Source organism: Pyrus communis, chromosome 9 (assembly GCF_963583255.1).
Source record: "Pyrus communis chromosome 9, drPyrComm1.1, whole genome shotgun sequence".
Taxonomy (NCBI): Eukaryota; Viridiplantae; Streptophyta; class Magnoliopsida; order Rosales; family Rosaceae; genus Pyrus; species Pyrus communis.
Window position 1 is genome coordinate 26,588,277 of NC_084811.1, and position 20,185 is coordinate 26,608,461.

At 46.6% G+C, this 20,185-nt stretch overlaps 1 protein-coding gene across 1 annotated transcript; it reads left to right on the forward strand.

Annotated features, from left to right (window-relative positions):
• The first annotated feature begins 1,579 nt into the window (after positions 1-1,579).
• On the forward strand, positions 1,580-5,672 carry LOC137745753 (argininosuccinate lyase, chloroplastic-like). The gene is made up of 7 exons (XM_068485756.1): positions 1,580-1,708; positions 2,335-2,710; positions 2,808-3,188; positions 3,459-3,607; positions 4,209-4,500; positions 4,772-4,936; positions 5,095-5,672. The coding sequence occupies exons 2-7, from the start codon at positions 2,384-2,386 to the stop codon at positions 5,350-5,352; spliced, it is 1,572 nt and encodes a 523-aa protein (XP_068341857.1). The 5' UTR covers positions 1,580-1,708; positions 2,335-2,383; the 3' UTR covers positions 5,353-5,672.
• The last annotated feature ends 14,513 nt before the right edge of the window (positions 5,673-20,185 follow it).

Sequence of the window (20,185 nt, forward strand, 5' to 3'; positions counted from 1 at the left end):
ACGCAAAAGAATTTTTTTTTTTTTTTTTTTTTAGTGAATCTTAATAAAAAAACTTATAGTACTATTTACTTTAACGAAAAACTATATTTTTATATTAAAAAGTCCATTCTGGTACTACTCACTTTATACCTTATTTTGTCTTTATCATTAAAACTCAAAATTTTCAAATTTTTTTTTTTTAAAATCATGTGTGCTACACGCGGCTAAAGATATTTTTTATATGTTGATAAATGAGTTTAAAAAATGGGATTGGGTCACATATTTTTCAACGTGTCAAATTTTGGTATGTTTTGATACATTAACTTCCAAAAAAACAATATGTACATAAAAAAACCGAAAGCCTACTTGTAACATGATTGCCATGACCAAATTATACTCTCTTTTAATGTATCAAACAAAGTGAAATATCAACAATCATATGTAAACATATCATATACTTGTGACATGAAGCCATGCTCACCATAAGTTTTGAAAATTAGCCACATGTGCATATGTAAACATATCGTTATACAAACCATTCTTACCATGGGCTTTTAAATTGGAGGGCATTTAGGTCCATTTAAGTAAGAATTTGGTTACGTTTGAAAGATATTTGGGGCATTTGTTTGCCCTTACTAAGTGTCACTAAATTAAACTGAACTAACTATTAGTCTAATCTTGTGTTTGATAGCATGCAGGACTAGTGTTAATAAGACTAGTCTGAAGTTGCATAGACTAAAAGGCATCACTAAAGGTTCTTAGCGGAGTACCCGAAAACTGTGGGACTAGCTAAGAATTGACTCTCTCTGCTCTCTGTTTCACTCTCTCTTACTCTCTCCCTCTCTCCTTGCCCAGAACCCAGAATCATGAGATCTCATATCTGCTTTTTCCGTGCACATCTCGAGTTTATCGCCGAGCTCACTGTCGAAAGGGAATACTTCTCCTCTGCTCAAATGCTCGGCTTCCTCAACTCCCAATATTGCTCTCGACCATCACGTTTATCAGCTGGGACATCGTTGGCAAACTCCACGATGCCAACCAAAACCTAGAAGACAAAAAATACCAATTTGCCAAAACCCAAATGAAATTCAAAAGCTTGTGAAAAATTCAGGAAAAAAAACCCATATGACAAATCAGAAGCTTTTGTTGAGAATGAATGAAAAAAAATGGAATTTCATGATGAGGGAGAAAGTGGTGAAAAAGAATAGAATTTGGTGACGAGGGAGAAAGTAAAATGAGAGAGACATAGAGGCAGATGGACGGGAAGGAGAAAAAAAATAGAGAGAAAACGAGTTCTACAAAAGTAAAAGAAAAAAGAAAAAGAAAAAAAAAATGTAAAAGAAAGAATTAAATATTTTTATTTTTATTATTTTAGTTTTTAATCCGATAAAACATAAAAAATTTCACTAAATTAATCTAGTTTAGTCAGTCTAAACCAATTTATTTTAGTCCATAAAGTTAATCCGGTGCAATAAACACACCCATTGTGTCAAGTTTTGGTATATTTGCAAGAACCCTTATATGATGACATGAATTTGAATTTCGTTGATAGCTAATTTAACGTCTAATCTAACAAAATCAATCGTTTGATAAAAAAAAAAAAAGTTTTGGTATATTCTATTGCTTCCCTCGGCTGCACCTGTCTCAGTACAACTGGCGGCTCGTCCAGTCTACACTGCCAGCATCCCAGCTCCACCTCCACCCGCCTTCCGTCCTTCCTCCGGCAAATGTAAGTCGTCACTTCTTCTTCTTCTTCTTTTCCTATTTTTTGTAAATGAATTTATGAATTGTGTCTGAATTCTGATATAGTGATTTTAGACTTAGTAATCAATGTTGATGGGTTTTAGTTGATAGATTTTTTTAGGGATTTTACGATTTCAGTTAATGCCCAATTTCTCATTTCGCATAATTCCTAACCTTTTAGGGACTTAAAGGTTCAGATGACAGTAAAGATGAGAGCTTTGGATGATTTCACATAAATGTCTAATTTCAAATTTCCGACTTGGGTTTGTAATTGAGGTCGGCAGCTTTGCGGATTCTGTCCACTCCAATTTTTAAACCCTAAATCCGTCCCTGCTCAATTGCGAATGCCATTTGGTATTCTTTCACATATATTATTGTTCATCATCTTCCATATCCAGTGTTTGGGATCACCATGACCGTCTTCTCTTCCCCTTTGCAATGTTGTATACATTAGGTTAGGTTCCGGTTTTTCGTTTTCCTTTTCTAAAAATTTGTTGGAGATTGTACCTCTGACTGTTAGCATTTTTTTGTTTATGTTTTATGTTTCTTTATTTTGGTTACAATGGACGGCTGGACTAGTTGCTCTCCTTATTTTTTTGAATTTGTTACCAGCCATAGATTCATTCTTCGTCCACCGGCTTAAAAACTTGTGTGCTAGTACATGAACATGGAGTCTTTAGCTGTATTCAACAACTCATTCTCACTCAGCTCTCCCTCACATGACCACTTCATCCCAAAAAACCTTCGATCCTCTCGTATGGTGTCTTTGCAATCTCACGGACAAATGCCCAAGCTGGAGGTCCGATGTGCTGCCCTGACCCAGTCCACTGACCCCAAGTCCAAGGAGGCCAAGCTCTGGGGTGGTCGCTTTGAGGAGAGCGTGACTGATGTTGTCGAGCGATTTACCGAGTCCATCTCGTTCGACAAAGCCCTCTACAAGCATGATATCATGGGCAGCAAGGCTCACGCTTCCATGCTAGCCAAACAGGTACTTTCTCTTTTCCCATTTTTTTTATTTCTTTAAGTTTTGTTTTTCTGGGATCTGTTTGGTTAGAGGGGAAGCTTTATTCTTTATTATGTTTTAGGGATTGATTACTGTTAATGACCGGGATAGCATCCACGAGGGGCTGAGTGAGATAGAAAGGCGAATTGAGAGTGGTGAGTTTGAATGGAGGACCGACAGAGAAGATGTGCACATGAACGTTGAGGCAGCGCTGACTGATTTGATCGGCGAACCAGCTAAGAAGCTCCACACGGCTCGGAGCCGAAACGATCAGGTTATGACAGATTTCCGATTGTGGATCCGAGACGCGATTGATGCAATTGGTGTGAAGATTAAGTATCTTCAAGTTTCGCTCGTCAAATTGGCAATCAAGAACGAGGGTGTGATTGTTCCCGGTTACACGCATTTGCAAAGGGCCCAACCTGTTCTGCTTCAGCATTTGCTCTTGGCGTTTGTTGAGCAGGTTTGTATCTGTATAGCTTTGCACAATGCAATTCTTTGCATAACTTATTAACATATATTTATATGGTTTGTGGCCCTTGTATTGTGGTAGTTGCTTTGTAATCATACATTGTTTGTAGTGTTTTTAGCGACTTGATAGTTGGTTTGTGTATGAATTTGTCAATTAGTTGTTATTACTATATAAAAATTGAAGCTTATGAAGTTTTCTTGGCCTCAGTATATGCATGGCCTTTGGAAGAGACTAATTTTGGCACTTTTTCTTGTTATGTAGCTTGAACGTGATGCTGGCCGTTTACTGGATTGCAGAGTGAGGTTGAATTTCTGCCCTTTAGGCGCTTGTGCATTGGCCGGCACAGGACTTCCAATTGATCGGTTTATGACCTCTGATGCTTTAGAATTTACTGCTCCTATGAGGAACAGGTATGCCCCTTGGTTTGACTCTTTGGTTGGGATCGAAGTTGACTTGTGCCAGTGAGCGGCAGCATGGAGCTATGTTGCCTTTTTGTTTCATTGGTACTCTGCAAAAGATGTTGTAAACTGGCCAATAGTTAACAAATTAGTCAGTTACTTTATGGCATTCTCATGCCATCTCCTTTTCCGGTTTTCCCTTCCAATGCACATGAGACTGAAACATACATGATTATAGCTGTATGGTTCAGTTTCGCTTTTCGTTCTAATAAAAAAATTGCATGGAACTCTGTGAAAGAAGCAGCTGATACATTATCCTTTCTTTTAACTTAGGATTGATTATTATTTCTCTGTTTCTTACATTAACAATAACAAAGATTAATAATGTTTATCCACTTGTTGGCAAACGCAATCGTACAACTTATCATACATTCATCACGCTTTGCTGTGAAGTCATACAAGTACATTAGCTATGCCCAATGACGTCAGTTAAATGAGTGACAGTGTATCTTGGTGCCATCAGTTGCGTCTAAATCTTGTGGTTGGTTGTGTATTTCATGCTTATTTTTATGTGTTTTCATCAAATAATGATTTATTTCTTTTCTTAATGTAGTATTGATGCAGTGTCAGACCGAGATTTTGTCATGGAGTTTCTTTCTGTTAATGCCATAACAGCAATTCATCTCTCCCGGCTTGGTGAAGAATGGGTACTGTGGGCTTCAGAGGAGTTTGGATTTGTCACGCCAAGTGACAAGGTTTCAACAGGAAGTAGTATCATGCCTCAGAAGAAAAATCCAGATCCAATGGAACTTGTCCGTGGAAAGTCCGCTAGAGTAGTAGGAGACCTGGTTACCCTTCTCACATTGTGCAAAGGACTTCCCCTTGCTTACAATCGTGATTTGCAGGTATAATCTTCTCTTTTCTTTTTTTAATTTACATGCAATCAGCACGGAAAGGCAGGGGTTCAGTTGGGTCTGTTCACTCTTTACGTTCTCGAGCCTGAAGCTAAGGTCTTAGACGGATTTGCATGCGTGTTACTTATACAGAAACACAATGCTACATAAAAGGATCTATTCCGCTTGCACTTACCATGTATAAAATTCATTGGTCTTTTAACTAACCCTGCAATATTTCGAGTATGATCACAAAAGGTTCTTTCTTTTCCCCTTGAGACAGGAAGATAAGGAGCCTGTCTTCGACAGCGTGAAGACAATATTAGGGATGCTTGAAGTGTCTGCAGAGTTTGCACAAAACATTACCTTTAACAGGGAGAGAATACAAAAGAGTTTACCTGCTGGTCACCTTGATGCCACAACGCTTGCCGATTATCTCGTGAAAAAGGCAAGTTCTTTTGACTAACTTTCATTTTTGCCAATTATAGACGGAGCTTAGGACGTCTGAACTTAAATCACCATTCTATTTACGCGTTTTACGATCACATGTAGTTCGTAATATTTGTCAATAATTGCTACTGAAGTTGCTTCTCTTGTTTTATAAAGGGAATACCCTTCAGAACCTCTCATGACATAGTTGGAAGGGCAGTTGCCGTGTGCGTCTCAAAAAGTTGCGAACTGCAGGCATTGGGTGTCGATGAGCTCAAAAGTATCGATCCAGTGTTTGAAAAAGATGTATACGAATTTCTCGGAGTAGAGAATGCAGTGAAGAAATTCTCCTCGTATGGTTCCACAGGTTCAGCATGCGTCGCCAGTCAGCTCGATCATTGGGTTACAAAACTTGAAATCAACAAAGGGGTCTGACAAACTCTTGGTGCTGGAGATACTTAACATGGATTGCTGAAATCGATTAGGAACCCGTCGCCGGAAACTCTGAATTTGTGCTTCACCGAGGACCGACTAGTCTTGAATAGGTGGAGTTAGCGAGTCCGAAAGATGCGAACTTCTTTCGGGAAGTACATACAATTTTGTAGTATTTTAATTTCTAGATCTGAAGGCTCAGATTGTTGTTCGTGAAGTTCTATTTGGATCAATTCACACAATTTTCCTTAATTTGGTTGATAATTTCAACAGTTATTGATACGGGGTCATTCCAAGCTAACAAGGCTATCCGCATTGTAAGAGACGGGGAGGCATGTTTATCGTTCAACGGTTATTGATAATTCCATACAAATTGCCCCGGGAGTTGAACACAAGCCATGTAACATCCCATCAACTCCAACCAAACTTAAGTTCAAGCTCATTTCTAAGTCAATTCAAGCCAATCATGCATTGTCGCTTAAAAAGTGATTATGCATGCCTCTTCCTTTCAAAAAAAAAGAAAAAAAATTATAGGAAAAGGATACTGTTGACCCTAATAATTACAAGACCTACGTGGCGCGCAGGCCGAGCAACTAGTAAGCTAACTACGTCATTCGGTTGAATGCGGGGCGTGCCAACTCGTCGGCCGAGCTCGGCCGAGGAGTACAATTTGTTGATGTCGCTTGGAGCGCGTCGTTGACTTCTGTATCTTGCGATTGCGACCGAGGAAGGAACGCTCTCGGTCTCTGAGTTCTACAGCCTGAAGACAAGGCTGCCAATTCTGCGGAGTTCAATAATCGTCGGAGCCCGATTCGGTCACCGTGATTATATTCGTGAGAGTATAAGCACGTCGAATCGAGACCAAGGTGTATGGGCACAGGTACTCGAACGTGATGTATGTCTTGATGGTAAACGTAGTTCGGCCGTCGGAATGCCGAACCCTGAAACCTACTTGCGAGTATCCAATCATAAAACCACTCGGCGTCCTGTACGCCGAGCAATGTGATTCGTAACACCTAACTATGCCGAGAAAGCTTAGCAAGGTGACCTCTGCCAACAAAGGTTCGAAAACCTTTCTCGACCGAGACTTGGATAGATAATCGGTCGACCTCGACGCAGTGCTGTTTATCCAAACTGAAGGTGCTTCTCGGTCGGCTGATTCTGCGGCAGCAGTGCTGTTTATCCAAACTGAAGGTGCTCGCCGGGCGCTTCCACAGTGCTGTTTATCCAAACTGAAGGTGTGTCGGCAGGAAAAGAAAAGGAAAAAAAAAACTAAAGGTGTTTGAGAGGTTTTGCGCAGGGCAATTGTATGCTGATTCTGAAGATCCTTTTCTGTTGCATGATTTCTTGTATTTATAGTCCCCCATTCCTTGAATCTGACTCCGATTTGGATCGGGAGTCCTTTTCCCAATTCGCCTCTTCCTCGAACAATCCTACTCCTACTGGGATTCTGAATTTTCCTTCTTTTCGGGACTTCATTCCTTGCTGGTCGAGAATCCTAATTGCATCAGGATTTCCTCGACCTTTCTATTTATCCGGATTACCTCTGATGGGATTTGGCCGACCCTGCCAGCTGGCCCGGGCCTTATTATTCGGCCCATAGTATTTATCATCTCCTTGGGCCGAGCACATCCTGCTGCTCGGCCCAGCAATAATATTTCGGGCCCAAACATTGCCCCCTCGCTTCTGAGGTCGCCGACTGTTAGCTCTTGGTCGGGCCTCGACCTTGAAGAAGCGAAAACGTTTATTGCTTTTTTGAACTTAATGACCGTTATTCCTGCGCATTTATGAAGCATGATTGCACTTTTCTTGCTGCCCCCAAAGCGTGGCCACGTGTCGATTCTCCGCCGCTCTTAAAACTTTCAATCGTGGGCCTCGAAACCGTGCGCTAACTGAAACGTCTCATCCTTATTAATGCCTTAAAACTGGCGTCGCACGCAATCGTGCGTCCTGGATTTTCGACTCCTCGATCCCCTCTTCGCAGTTTCCCAAAATATCCGAAATGATTGAGCCTTTCCCGGTTAAATTTCCCCCCAATTTGAACCAGTGCCTTTTGAATCCCAGACGTTTGATATTCATCCTGAAAGGCCTATAAATACCCATATTTCTGCCATTTGCCTTTTACGCTTTCAGAAATTCTAAAATCTCAAATTCCTCATCCTTGTTCGTTCAAATCAAACCTTCAAGTTCTTCTGCAATACCTTCTTTTTCCAGAAACATCACTTCTCCACAAATGGCCTCCTTCATTTCAAAGTTCTCTGATGAGATCAACAAGTGCAAGGATTTCGTCGACCGGAGCGCCGTCAAGACGCTACGATTTGAAGAAGACATGGCCACGACCCACCAAATTCTGGGTCCCCTTTTCAGAGACACAGTGCCGTCGTCTGTCACTAACCTGCTCAAGGAACAGTGCCTAACACCCCTGCTGCAGGGGTTCGACTGGTCGAAATGGACTCTGGCGCGGCCTCAGGGAGCCTGGCCGTCGACTACTGCGGCTTGGGCTGCCTGGGTCGACCGGATGAGCACATTCTTCTCCAAGGAATGGAAGGCTTTGGGTATTTATGATGCCATCATCCTGTCGACCATGGAGGTCGCCATGGATAAGGAGCTGCTTATGGCGGCCCTGAGTCTATGGTGTTCGGCCACCAACACCATGATCCTGCCTTTCGGCCCACTCGGCCCCACAATCCTTGACGTCTCGGCCATCCTTGGGACTTCCCCGACCGGCCTTCCTATTGACGCTGCCCTTTCCGGATACCCTTCTCCTCTCGACCTGAAGGCACTATTCGACGAAAGGGCCGTCGAGACGCTAAGCCGGGACGACCGGGAGCCCTCAAGGGAAGAAGTTCAGAAGCTGCACAAGAATTTCTTCAACTATAACACGCTCATTCTTCACTTCGCCGGCCGAGGCGAAGAAGGTCTTAGGAAGGGAGAGCACGAGGCCTTCCTCTTCTACTGGTACAACAAATTCATCTGTTGTACCAGGTCAAATAAATGTCTGGTGAAGAATATGCCGGTGGCCCAGGCACTGGCTAATGGTCGCTTGCTGGCGCTCAGTCCAGCCATCCTTGCCAACCTCTACCGCTGCCTGGCCGAGGCGACCATTGGCAAGATCGACCCGCACCAGAACGGACCCCTCTGGGTGTTCCAACTCTGGTTGCAGGTCTACTTCTCCACCCTTCGACCGGAGGTTCCTGCCTTCCAGCGAACGGCCGCCCTCGGCCTTCAACTGGCCTCTCGACCAGTGCCACCTCACCGGGCAGCCGAGGTTTTCAAACACTTCCTCAGCCTCGACGTCCTCTCGGATGATGAGTTCTTGGTGTGTCGGCGCCAGGAGTACCCATCCTCGCTTAGACTCCCTACGGCAGCATGGGCCGAATCTGAGGATGCGGGCATCCGCCAGCGCTGGGGGTCGTTTGTCTTGGCTCGCGACCTTCCTCTTGGTTGCGATGCTCGCCGAGCCAGCTGGGAGGTTTATCACCCTCATTTTCTCGCCCGGCAGCTCGGCTATCTTCAAGGCTGTCCAGTCCCCCTGCTCGCCTCTCGGTCGCTCCTAAGTCGGGGACGTCTTACTGGTTCCTCTGAAAGGGAATGCAAGACGTCAGACCAGGAGTTCCAGGAGAAGTGCAAGAAATTTCGGCTTCGGCCGACGGTTCCTGAGTCTTTGGGAACTGACACCTTCGGGGATTGGTGGGAGGAATATACCGGAGACTTCTTCGGCGCCCCGGCCGAAGATCTGGTAAAGAAAATCTTCGGCGATCGGCCCAGATCAGCATCCTCGACTCACCCTAAGGAGTCGGCCCAAGGTAGTATTTCCGTTTCTTTCCTCCTTTTGTTTTATTTCTCGTCCCTGTTATTAATTACTTTGCTCCAGGGGGTCGTGGGTCGAAGGCGGTCGAAGTAGTCGCTGCGGTGCCAAAGGCGAAGAAGCTAGTGCCCAAGAAGGCAATCCTTGTCACCGAGCGATCGGTGCCTTCCAAGCGCCCCCACCGAGAGGCCGAGCCTGCGGAGGAGACCCCTCGCCCTTCTAAACGTGTCAAGAAATTGGCGAAGAAGGGCGACCGGGAAATTCATGTCGTTCCCAGTGATACTACTGGGACGCCTGCTCCCGCCGGCTCTCCATCTGTGCCGGCAGCCGCGGCCTCCCCAACCTCGAATCCTCCAGCCGTTTCCCCGGCAGATCCAAACGCCACACCCGCTCTAGCTTCGGAGTCGGTCGCGGCACCTGAGGCACCCTTGTCTCCACCGGTCGTTTTGGAGGTATAATTCTGTTTTCACTTGCTTCCTTAGGTTTCTGATCGTAATGCTAACTGTTCTCTTTTTGTTCAGGATGTCGAGAGCGAGAGTGACGAAGTCCCGCTGCAACGCCGCCGTCGACCAGTCAACTCTCCTCCCGTCCATCCTCCTCCTGTAGTCGAGGTGACCGCTCGACCACGTCCTACTGCGGCGGAACTTGGCAAGAGACCCATGGTCGATCCTGAGGCCACGGCTGAGTCACCGATCCACCCGCAGGACGAAGACCCTCCCATTCCTCCACAGGAAGTCTCTTCGGCCTTTGTAAGTATTGTTTCTTTTGTGTTTTGAGTTTTTTGTGACATTGTTTTTGAAACGATATTAAATGTCAGGTGCCTGAACATTCATTTCACCGGCAATTTTACGCGCCGAGGGGCGTTGTCTATATTTCCTGGCCGCCGTCGTGGCCATCAAATGTAGATAAACTCCATCGGCCGCGTGAATTGCGTAGCGGTCTAAGGCACTGGGCTCGGCCATTAAGCTCCCTGGGTTCGAGCAATGACCCAGAGGGCATGGCCGAAGTCTCCTCTCAGCAGGTCTAAAACAATCCCCTTTTTCTTTATGCACCATATCATGCCTTACTTTCCCTCACATTTTCCTTTTATGCGCACAGCCATCGTGGGAAGTGGAACTTGACGCTCTGCTTCAAAGCACGACCGGGGAGGTCGGCTCCTCTGCAGCTCCGGCCGAATCGGCAGAAGACACGCCCGCCGAAGTCTTCGTGAAGCTGCACGAAGTCCTATCTCTGACTGCTTCCCAAGCTCTCCGGAGCAAGGGCCTTGACTCTGTTGGGGAGTGTCTTAATGACCTTGCCAGCGGTGGTCACCTGAGCCCGGAGGGCATCTCTTTCCTGACCGACCTCCTGGAGCGGACTCGGCAACACTTTCTTATCTTTGAGCGTGCCCTACAGGCCGAGGACGATTTGAAGGTGGCCAAGGTTGCGCATGAGGCTGGCCGAGTAGAGATGGAGGCTTTCAAAGCAAAGAAAGCAAAGCTGACCGAGTTTGATCTCCAGATCTCTGACCTCCAGCATCAGATTTCTGACCTTCAACGTCAAAGGTCGGCTGCTGCTTCCGAGCTTGAGAAGGATTTCGAGGCTAACAAGTCTCGGCTGACGGCCTTCGCTGCCGGCGCACGGCGTATCCAGCAACTGCAGTGCAACAAGAAAACGCGGCAGGCTGAGATAATTTTGAGCGAGGCGAAGTGGCTGGAGCTGAAAGCTGCCCTTGAGACTTACCTCCCCTCGACCCCTTAGGAGTTCATCATTGTATTTGTACTTGTAATGATTTTCTGTTATCAATACAATGGTCGTTTTGCTATACAATGGTCGTCTTGCTCTCAATACAATGGTCTTACTCTTGCATTTCCCATGTAATTGGATAGTACTTCTTTAAAAACTTTCCATTAATCGGTAATTTGTGAACTGAACCCGTCCGATCTCTTAGATGATATGCCCCCTTGCCGAGGACTTTGTGAACGATGAATGGCCCTTCCCAATTTGGCGACCACTTGCCAAATCTGGGGTCTTTTATTCCAACAGGCAACACAGTTTGCCAAACCAGTTCTCCCTCGCCGAACGTTTTTTGTCTTACACGCTGATTATATGCTCGCTCGGCAATTTTCTTTTGTGCTATCAACAAGTTACCCGCGTCGATTCGACTTTCTTCCAAGTCTTCTAACTCTTGTCGCATCGCTTGACTATATTCAATACTGCACAAATCATTCTGCTCAATTACTCGCATCGAGCTTATACTCAATTCGACTGGTAACATAGCGTCGTGTCCATAAGTCAACGCGTAGGGAGTGGTTCCAGTAGCCGACCGGGGTGAAGTTCGGTATGCCCATAATGCTTCATTTAACTTCAAATGCCACAACCCTGGTTTCTCTTTTACCATTTTTTCAAGGATGCCGATCAACACTTTATTGCTTGCCTCGGCCTGCCCGTTTGCCTGTGGGTAATACGGCGTAGATTGCTCCAGTCGGATATTCAAACTTGCCGCGTATTCCCTAAACCTATCGGCCGTAAATATAGTGCCATTATCAGTTATGATCGTTTCTGGCACGCCGAATCTGGTCACAATATTCTCTTCTACGAAGTTGCATACTTCTTTAGCAGTTAATTCGGCGTATGACCTTGCCTCGACCCACTTGGTGAAATAGTCAGTTGCTACCATTATCCACGCGTGTTTCGCTGCCCCTGATGATGGCGTGATTTTGCCAATTACGTCCATTGCCCAACCCCTGAACGGCCAAGGTTTAGTGACCGAGTGTAGTAATTCGGCCGGGGCTCTCTGTACAGGTCCATGAATTTGGCATGGGACGCATCTCCGTGCATATTCGATACAATCTTTTAATATATTGGGCCAGAAATAACCGTGTCGTCGGAGCAACCAACGCATCTTTCGTCCGGACTGATGTGCCCCACAAATTCCTTCATGTACCTCGGCCATTACTTGGGTGGCCTCTTGTGGGCCGAGGCACAATAGTAGTAACCCGTCCTCGCCCTTGCGGTATAACTCATTTTGGTACGACACGTAATTCGTGGCGTGGACCTTCGTTCTTCGGTCATGTTTCCCATTGGGGTTATCGAGGTATCGTAACATCGTCCTTCTCCAATCATCTGGTTCTACTTCGACAGCACATATTTCCACGGGATCTCCTCGTTCTAGTAAGGATGGGAGAGACATTACCCTTGTGCGTATTACGTGTGCGCGCTGGAGAGTTTGCCGATTAATCAAGGCTGGGTATGAGCGCAGACTTGTGACTGCAATTCGGCCTAGCTTGCCCCCCTTGAGTTGTGCTCCGGAGGCGATCTGGGCGAGTTCGTCGGCGTCTGTGTTGTGGATGCGTGAAATGTGTTCAAATGTGATCCGTTCGAACGACTCGGCCAGGTAGGTGGCGACCATGTGATAGGGCGCTAAAGTACAACTCATGCAACGAAACAGGCCGTTTATCTGGTTAATCACCAGTTCGGAATCACCGAGGACGAGAACGCGGGAGGCCCGTAGATCGTGTAAAACGTGGAGGCCGATAATGAGGGCTTCATATTCGGCCTGATTATTGGTGCAGCTGAAATCCAACTTGAGGGAAAAATACCATCGGCAGTGGTCAGGCGATTGAATTGCAATTCCCACACCCGCCGAGGTCGAAGTGCTGGAACCATCAAAATGCATAGTCCAATGACTATCGCGCGTGGTGATGAAACCGATATCGACGTTGTCTCCCTCAGAACCATAAGGAGAAGGGTGTTGGGCCAAGAAATCGGCGAGAGCTTGCCCCTTGACGGCCTTTTGGGGTACATACTGAAGACTGAACTCGGATAACGCGAGCGTCCATTTCCCGATTCGGCCTTTGACAATAGGCCGAGTGAGCATGTATCGAATTACGTCTGTTTGGGCGATGACCTGCGTTACTGATGGGAACATGTAATGCCGAAGCTTGGACGCAGCAAAAAACAAAGCTAAGCACAGTTTTTCGACAGGGGAGTAATTGAGCTCTGGTGAATTCAGATTTCGGCTAAGATAAAAGATCGCTTGTTCACGCCCTCCATTGTTGTCTTGAGCGAGGAGACAACCAATGGATTCAGTAGCTGCCGAAATGTATAATTTCAAGGGTTTGTTGCGACATGGTGGAACGAGCACGGGTGGGGTTGAAAGAGCCACCTTGATTTGTGTAAATGCCATTTGATGTTCTTCGCGCCATTCAAATTTGTCGGTATCCTTAAGTTTCAAGAGCGTAGAGAATGCCTTCATCTTACCCGCCGAATTGGCGATGAAGCGACGGAGGAAATTTATCTGCCCGAGTAACGACTGGAGCTGCTTCTTTGTCGTTGGTGGTGGGGCGCTAATGATGGCGCGAGCTTTATTTTCGTCGACTTCGATACCGCGGTGGTGCACTAAAAATCCTAGGAAATTACCGGCCGAAACACCGAAAGCACACTTGGCCGGGTTCATCTTGAGCTTGTTCTTGCGCATGCGAAGGAACGCTTGCCTCAGGTCGTCCAGATGTGTTTGACGACGTTTGGATTTCACGACCACATCATCGATATAAACTTCGACGATTGTACCGATTAAGTCGTGGAAGATCATATTCATGGCTCGTTGGTATGTGGCGCCGGCATTCTTGAGGCCGAAAGGCATGAAGACCCATTCATAAGTACCAAGTGCCCCCGGGCATCGGAAAGCCGTCTTGTGGACGTCAGCTTCGGCGATGAAAATCTGGTTATAACCCGCATGACCGTCCATAAAAGAGAGCAGTTCATGATTAGCTGCGGCATCAATTAATAAATCTGAAATCGGCATTGTATACTCGTCCTTGGGAGTAGCCAGATTTAGATTACGGAAATCGATGCAAATGCGAAGGGCACCGCTTTTCTTTAACACGGGGACGATATTGGCCAACCATTCGACATACCGTGCGGTCCTAATAAATCCGGCTTTCAGAAGCCGAACTAATTCTTCCTTAATGCCGAGCTGTACTTCGTTCGAAAATCGTCGAGGAGGCTGTCGAAAAGGTTTACACCCCTCCTTGATGCGTAGCTCATGCTCTACAAGGTTTCGGTCGAGGCCGGGCATTTCATGATAGCTCCACGCAAAGCAATCTTTAAATTCGTGGAGTAACTTCCGTAGTTCGACCTTCATGGACGGTGGGAGTAACGCGCTAATAAACAATGTTCGAGGATCCTCGGCCGTGCCTACGTTAACTTCCTCCAACGGGTCCTTGACTTGAGGCCGATGGTCTTCGAGTTCGGCCGGCGCAGCCTGAACTTTATCGAAAGAAAGAACGGGGCCGTTATCTGCTTCGGCCAGAAATTCGATTAAATTGACGCCCGAGTGCGGTTGCTTGGTAATGGCGTACCAATGGGCCAGCAGACGTTCCATTGTAGATGAAACCGCGGCCTGACGCCTTTCTTGCGTGGTGTGCTCAATCATCGGCGTTGGTGACTAGATCTGCCGAGCCAAGTCTCGCCGAATCCTGTTGGACAGTCTCGGCGCCGACCTCAATTACTTTCTGTACCGAAATTCTCGTCGGCCGCCCATCCTCGTTAAGGCCTTGGAGGGTGATGTAGCCGACGTGATCATCGTAATAGCGAGCCTGAATCATGTTGGTTTCAAATGGCTGGTTATCGGCTGGGTGGACCACGACCGATTTGCCATCCCAAAAGATGAGGACTTGGTAGAGTGATGACGGAATGCAACTGGTTTGGTGGATCCAGTCGCGACCAAGTAATGCGTTATAATCGGTCTTGGAATCAATGACAAAGAAAGCTGTCATATGTTGACGACCGGCAATGCTAACTTCCAACGGAAGTACGCCTTTGGTCTGAGACTTGTCACCGACGAAGCTGCTCATAGTAATCCCTGACGGAATGAGTTCACTATCAGAACGGCGTAAAGCCTTCATGACGGAGATTGGCATAATGTTGACTGTGGCGCCGCAGTCGACGAACACCTTAGAAATGGGGAATCCTTCGATATGAGCCGTGACATACAACGGCTTCAGGTGTTGGAGATTAACCGAAGGGGAGCGGGGAAATAGCTCGGCCAAAGCTGCCGTAAGGTTGTCCCCGCTTCGGTTTTCTCTATCGTCGTCGTTTGCGACGAAGTCTACTTGCGTTGCTTCCTCGGTAACTACGTCCCCGTCCAAGAAATTCGACTGGTGGGTACCTGGCTGGAATTCGGCTGGTAGGACGTGGACCATACTGATCTCCATATGTTCGAGGACCGAGGGACCCATTGGCTCGTGGTCATCGTCGTCTGCAGAACTAGCCTCAGTAGTAGTTGGCGGAACATCCTGAATTAAACTTTTGAGTTCCTCGGTAAGAGCCGGTATCTGAGAAGTAGGAACCAAATCGAATGTGGGTGGGCGATTTCCTTCGACAATGTTGACTGCCGAAGATTCATGTTGATCCTTGGTTACACGGGCTCGTTCTTCATAGGCAATACGGGCGTTCCTCGTGTCTAGATACGTATCCAACCGTGCTATCCGTTGTTCCTCGTCGGCCGTGAGGCCGAAAAGCGATACAGCCGAGAAAACTTCGAAATGATAACGTAAATGCTGGAGGTCTTCAAGCGAGAAGGGTAATTCGGCGGTGTCGATATCTGTATAAGGATCGACCTCAAAACCCAGGACCCGAGCCTCCCGTATATGTTGAAACCGAGCTTTAATGGCTGGATCAGAAGTTTTCTGGATAATTTGCTCGGCATCGGGACAAGTCAGCGCTAAGTCGAGGGCTTCCTGACATGCCTTGGGGAGTCCGTACAAATCATTTGCGGAGTATTTCTTATGAAATTCTCGCATGTATTCCATGGATGCACCGAGGAATGGAGGGTGTAAGTTGCGCCGTATTTTGATAAACGGCTCGCGCGGTGGTAACGGAGACAGTTTCCTTTCGGCCTCTTGTGTAAAGTACTCTAGACGAGCTCTCGTTTCCCCAGGCCGGAGAAGGATCTTAATACGTTTCTCAGCCTCCTCAATGGTGGTTTCGAAATTAGCATCCGCTACTTTCTTGCCTTCGGCTAACTCGGTCATGATAGTCGGGGTTGGCCGTTCGCTACTATCTTCCACGGCCTTTTTTGGTTGCCATTTGTTGGCCGGGCTGGCCTGCGCTTCTCGTCGCCGAGCCATGCAATCTATCCGTTGACGACGACGTTTTTGGGATTTGGACAGCGCCGTATACAAACCTGTCGGAGAATTGTAACTGTACCAGCGTTGATCCGATGTCCTTGGTGGTTTGAAAGTTTTGCGATCAACTGGCGAGCCCGAACTGTTGGCATTGCGCGAATAATAATCCTCATTGTAGAAGGGTGCGGCGAAGTCAAGACGCCGCCTGACCGAGGTCTGTTCTTTCGGCTTTACTTGTGGGCCGAGTCGGTCGAACACTTGACGTCGTGGACCTAATCCCTTTGATGACGCCGTAGGGGCCGTTGGTGGGGTTGAAGATTTCTTCCCAGGTTCAACTGTTGTTTTACAATGGTCACATAAAACCTTCGATCCACAAGTTTCGTCGGAATTTGACCTCGTCATCGGCTCATCGGCGGGTCGCACCGATTGTTCCGTTGGTGGTGTATTTGAAAATATATCAAGCTTTAGTCTTGTTTGACCATTCCTTTTCCGGATATGCTGCACCGGGACATATTTGGCCTTCCCTTTGTTTCTGGGAAGGTGAGCATCCACCATACCAATCGTTGTGGAAGGGAAAGGATTAACATCGACCGCCATCTTTTCCGGAAATTTCAACTTTCCTTTTTCGATCCAACTTTGAATTGTGTCCCGGAACACAACACAATTATTGGTTGCATGCTTATTAGAATTATGATATTTGCAGTATATCTTTCCTTTTAATTCATCGGCCTTAGGGATAGTATGTCCCGGCCGAAGCTTGATGATTTTTGCTGCCAATAATTGATCGAAAATTGCATCAGCCTTGGTGATATCAAAAGTGTATACTTTTGATGACTTACTCGTTTCCTCGGTGGCCAAACGGGTTTTGGCGTCTTTGGTATTTACTTGCGCCAAGGCCTTGCAAACATAGGGTTTGTCTATTATTATCTCGGCCGCATCCACACTAACATACTGAGGGTCTTCACTTTCGGCCGATGCATAGCTCACCGTGGGGTTCTTATACAACGTCCCCCGGGATGGTGACTTGGATATCTTTTCTTCTCGGAGCAGATACTCATATTGTTCGACGTGTTGAGCAAGTTCGTACATATCTCGAATATTTGCCCCCAGAAACTTCTTTTTGTACTCCACGTCTAATCCGTTAAGGGCGATCCTGACGAACTCCACCTCCGGGAGTGGTACTCGGCACCAATTCCTGGCCGACTTAAACCTTGTTAGGTATTCCATTGGAGATTCGTCAGATGCTTGAGCCATCCTGGCCAACGACGATACGGACATCTCCATCCCTGGCCGATAAAATTGTTCATGGAACTTTTCGACCAACTCTTCCCAACTTTGCACGGAGTTGGGTGGAAGATTAATGTACCAGGCGAAAGCTGAGCCTGTCAGTGAAAAGTTAAACAACCGTAGTTTGTAGAAATCGCTATTGACGTCCCCACACTGCGCTGTGAACCGAGCCACATGTTCTAGTGAGGATAAAGATGATTCTCCGGCGAAGAGGCTGAAATCGGGGATCTTAAATCCTCGTGGGTATTCAAACCTTTCTACATAAGCTGGGTATGGATGGATAAATTTTGGAAACTTCGGCCCTTTCTTCAGGGCCGAGTCAATCATTCTCTGGACTTCGGTGATGTTTACGGAAGCGGCTTCTTCTCCCTGGCTTGGTCCCTCGGCTCTATTTCCTGGTCCTCTTCTTTCCAAGAGGACTGGTTGTGGCCGAGCGGACCCTCTCTCGGCTGGGATGGGCAAATTCGTCGGGAGCTGCCGAGGCTGGCCGACCTGGCCATCTTCGAAGGCTTTACTAACCAGTAGTTCAAGCATTCTGGTCTGTGTATCGCTGTTACTACGTATTGCGTCTAGCAAATCATTCATCTTCTGACCAATCGACTGCTCGACCTGACGATATTGTTCATCTAGTCGTCTCCGAAGGAATGTCCTAGTTGGTGGATCGGAACCTTCCCCACCATCGTCATCACAATCTTCCACAATCCCTTCCATGAACATCCCAGCTGTTTGATTCGGGACTGCGGGGTTGTAAGGTTGCCCGCCGAGACAGACCTCATTCTCTCGGCGTGTTACACTTGTGGCCTCGGGCGGCGCAATTATGATCGGATTTTTTGTAGAGTGCAAATCCTGCCCAAGGCCTTGCACTGGCAAGTCAGTCGTTGACTTTCCCATGGTTGTTTTCTGCTTCGTAGACCGTGTCTCAATGGTCATGAACTCCGAAGGTTTAGCACAAATGGTCCCACTGGGCGTGCCAAAATGTTGACCCTAATAATTACAAGACCTACGTGGCGCGCAGGCCGAGCAACTAGTAAGCTAACTACGTCCTTCGGTTGAATGCGGGGCGTGCCAACTCGTCGGCCGAGCTCGGCCGAGGAGTACAATTTGTTGATGTCGCTTGGAGCGCGTCGTTGACTTCTGTATCTTGCGATTGCGACCGAGGAAGGAACGCTCTCGGTCTCTGAGTTCTACAGCCTGAAGACAAGGCTGCCAATTCTGCGGAGTTCAATAATCGTCGGAGCCCGATTCGGTCACCGTGATTATATTCGTGAGAGTATAAGCACGTCGAATCGAGACCAAGGTGTATGGGCACAGGTACTCGAACGTGATGTATGTCTTGATGGTAAACGTAGTTCGGCCGTCGGAATGCCGAACCCTGAAACCTACTTGCGAGTATCCAATCATAAAACCACTCGGCGTCCTGTACGCCGAGCAATGCGATTCGTAACACCTAACTATGCCGAGAAAGCTTAGCAAGGTGACCTCTGCCAACAAAGGTTCGAAAACCTTTCTCGACCGAGACTTGGATAGATAATCGGTCGACCTCGACGCAGTGCTGTTTATCCAAACTGAAGGTGCTTCTCGGTCGGCTGATTCTGCGGCAGCAGTGCTGTTTATCCAAACTGAAGGTGCTCGCCGGGCGCTTCCACAGTGCTGTTTATCCAAACTGAAGGTGTGTCGGCAGGAAAAGAAAAGGAAAAAAAAAAACTAAAGGTGTTTGAGAGGTTTTGCGCAGGGCAATTGTATGCTGATTCTGAAGATCCTTTTCTGTTGCATGATTTCTTGTATTTATAGTCCCCCATTCCTTGAATCTGACTCCGATTTGGATCGGGAGTCCTTTTCCCAATTCGCCTCTTCCTCGAACAATCCTACTCCTACTGGGATTCTGAATTTTCCTTCTTTTCGGGACTTCATTCCTTGCTGGTCGAGAATCCTAATTGCATCAGGATTTCCTCGACCTTTCTATTTATCCGGATTACCTCTGATGGGATTTGGCCGACCCTGCCAGCTGGCCCGGGCCTTATTATTCGGCCCATAGTATTTATCATCTCCTTGGGCCGAGCACATCCTGCTGCTCGGCCCAGCAATAATATTTCGGGCCCAAACAGATACCCAAGGGATCCGGTGATTATGGTCATTCATCGTACATCCTGCGATCAGTTTTTGTTAAGTACTATTTATATTTAATTTTAAAATTTAAATTTTAAATGATTTCTGATCTCACGATGTACGATGAATGATCATAATCACGAGATATTCCGAATCGCTGGGAAAAGAACCGGATTCTTTTCCAAAATTATATTAATTGGCGTTTCATGTCAAAATATATAATGTTACATGCAAAATTTCTTTTTACATGACACGACGTTTGGGATGATATACCTCACGCACTTCCAACCCAATGAGGACGTTAAATCTGATACGTTATCATAGTATTCCAGACCTTCCCGCATGACATTTCATAATTTGTTTTTGGACAACCGTAACGCCCCATTTTATGTAGTTTGGACACCATAAAATGGTGTCATCATTTATATTCTAATATAAATAAAGGGACACTTTGGATGTGGTCCTTAACTATCAATGTTCTTTGACTAAAATCTTTGTGATTTTTAGTTTTTGATCAAAATCCCTG

Coding starts and splice junctions, on each gene's coding strand:
- LOC137745753 (XM_068485756.1), top strand. CDS start 2,384: ATGAACATGGAGTCTTTAGCTGTATTCAACAACTCATTCTCACTCAGC. Junction 3,189..3,458: donor TCTTGGCGTTTGTTGAGCAG/GTTTGTATCTGT, acceptor CTTGTTATGTAG/CTTGAACGTGATGCTGGCCG. Junction 4,501..4,771: donor CTTACAATCGTGATTTGCAG/GTATAATCTTCT, acceptor CCCTTGAGACAG/GAAGATAAGGAGCCTGTCTT.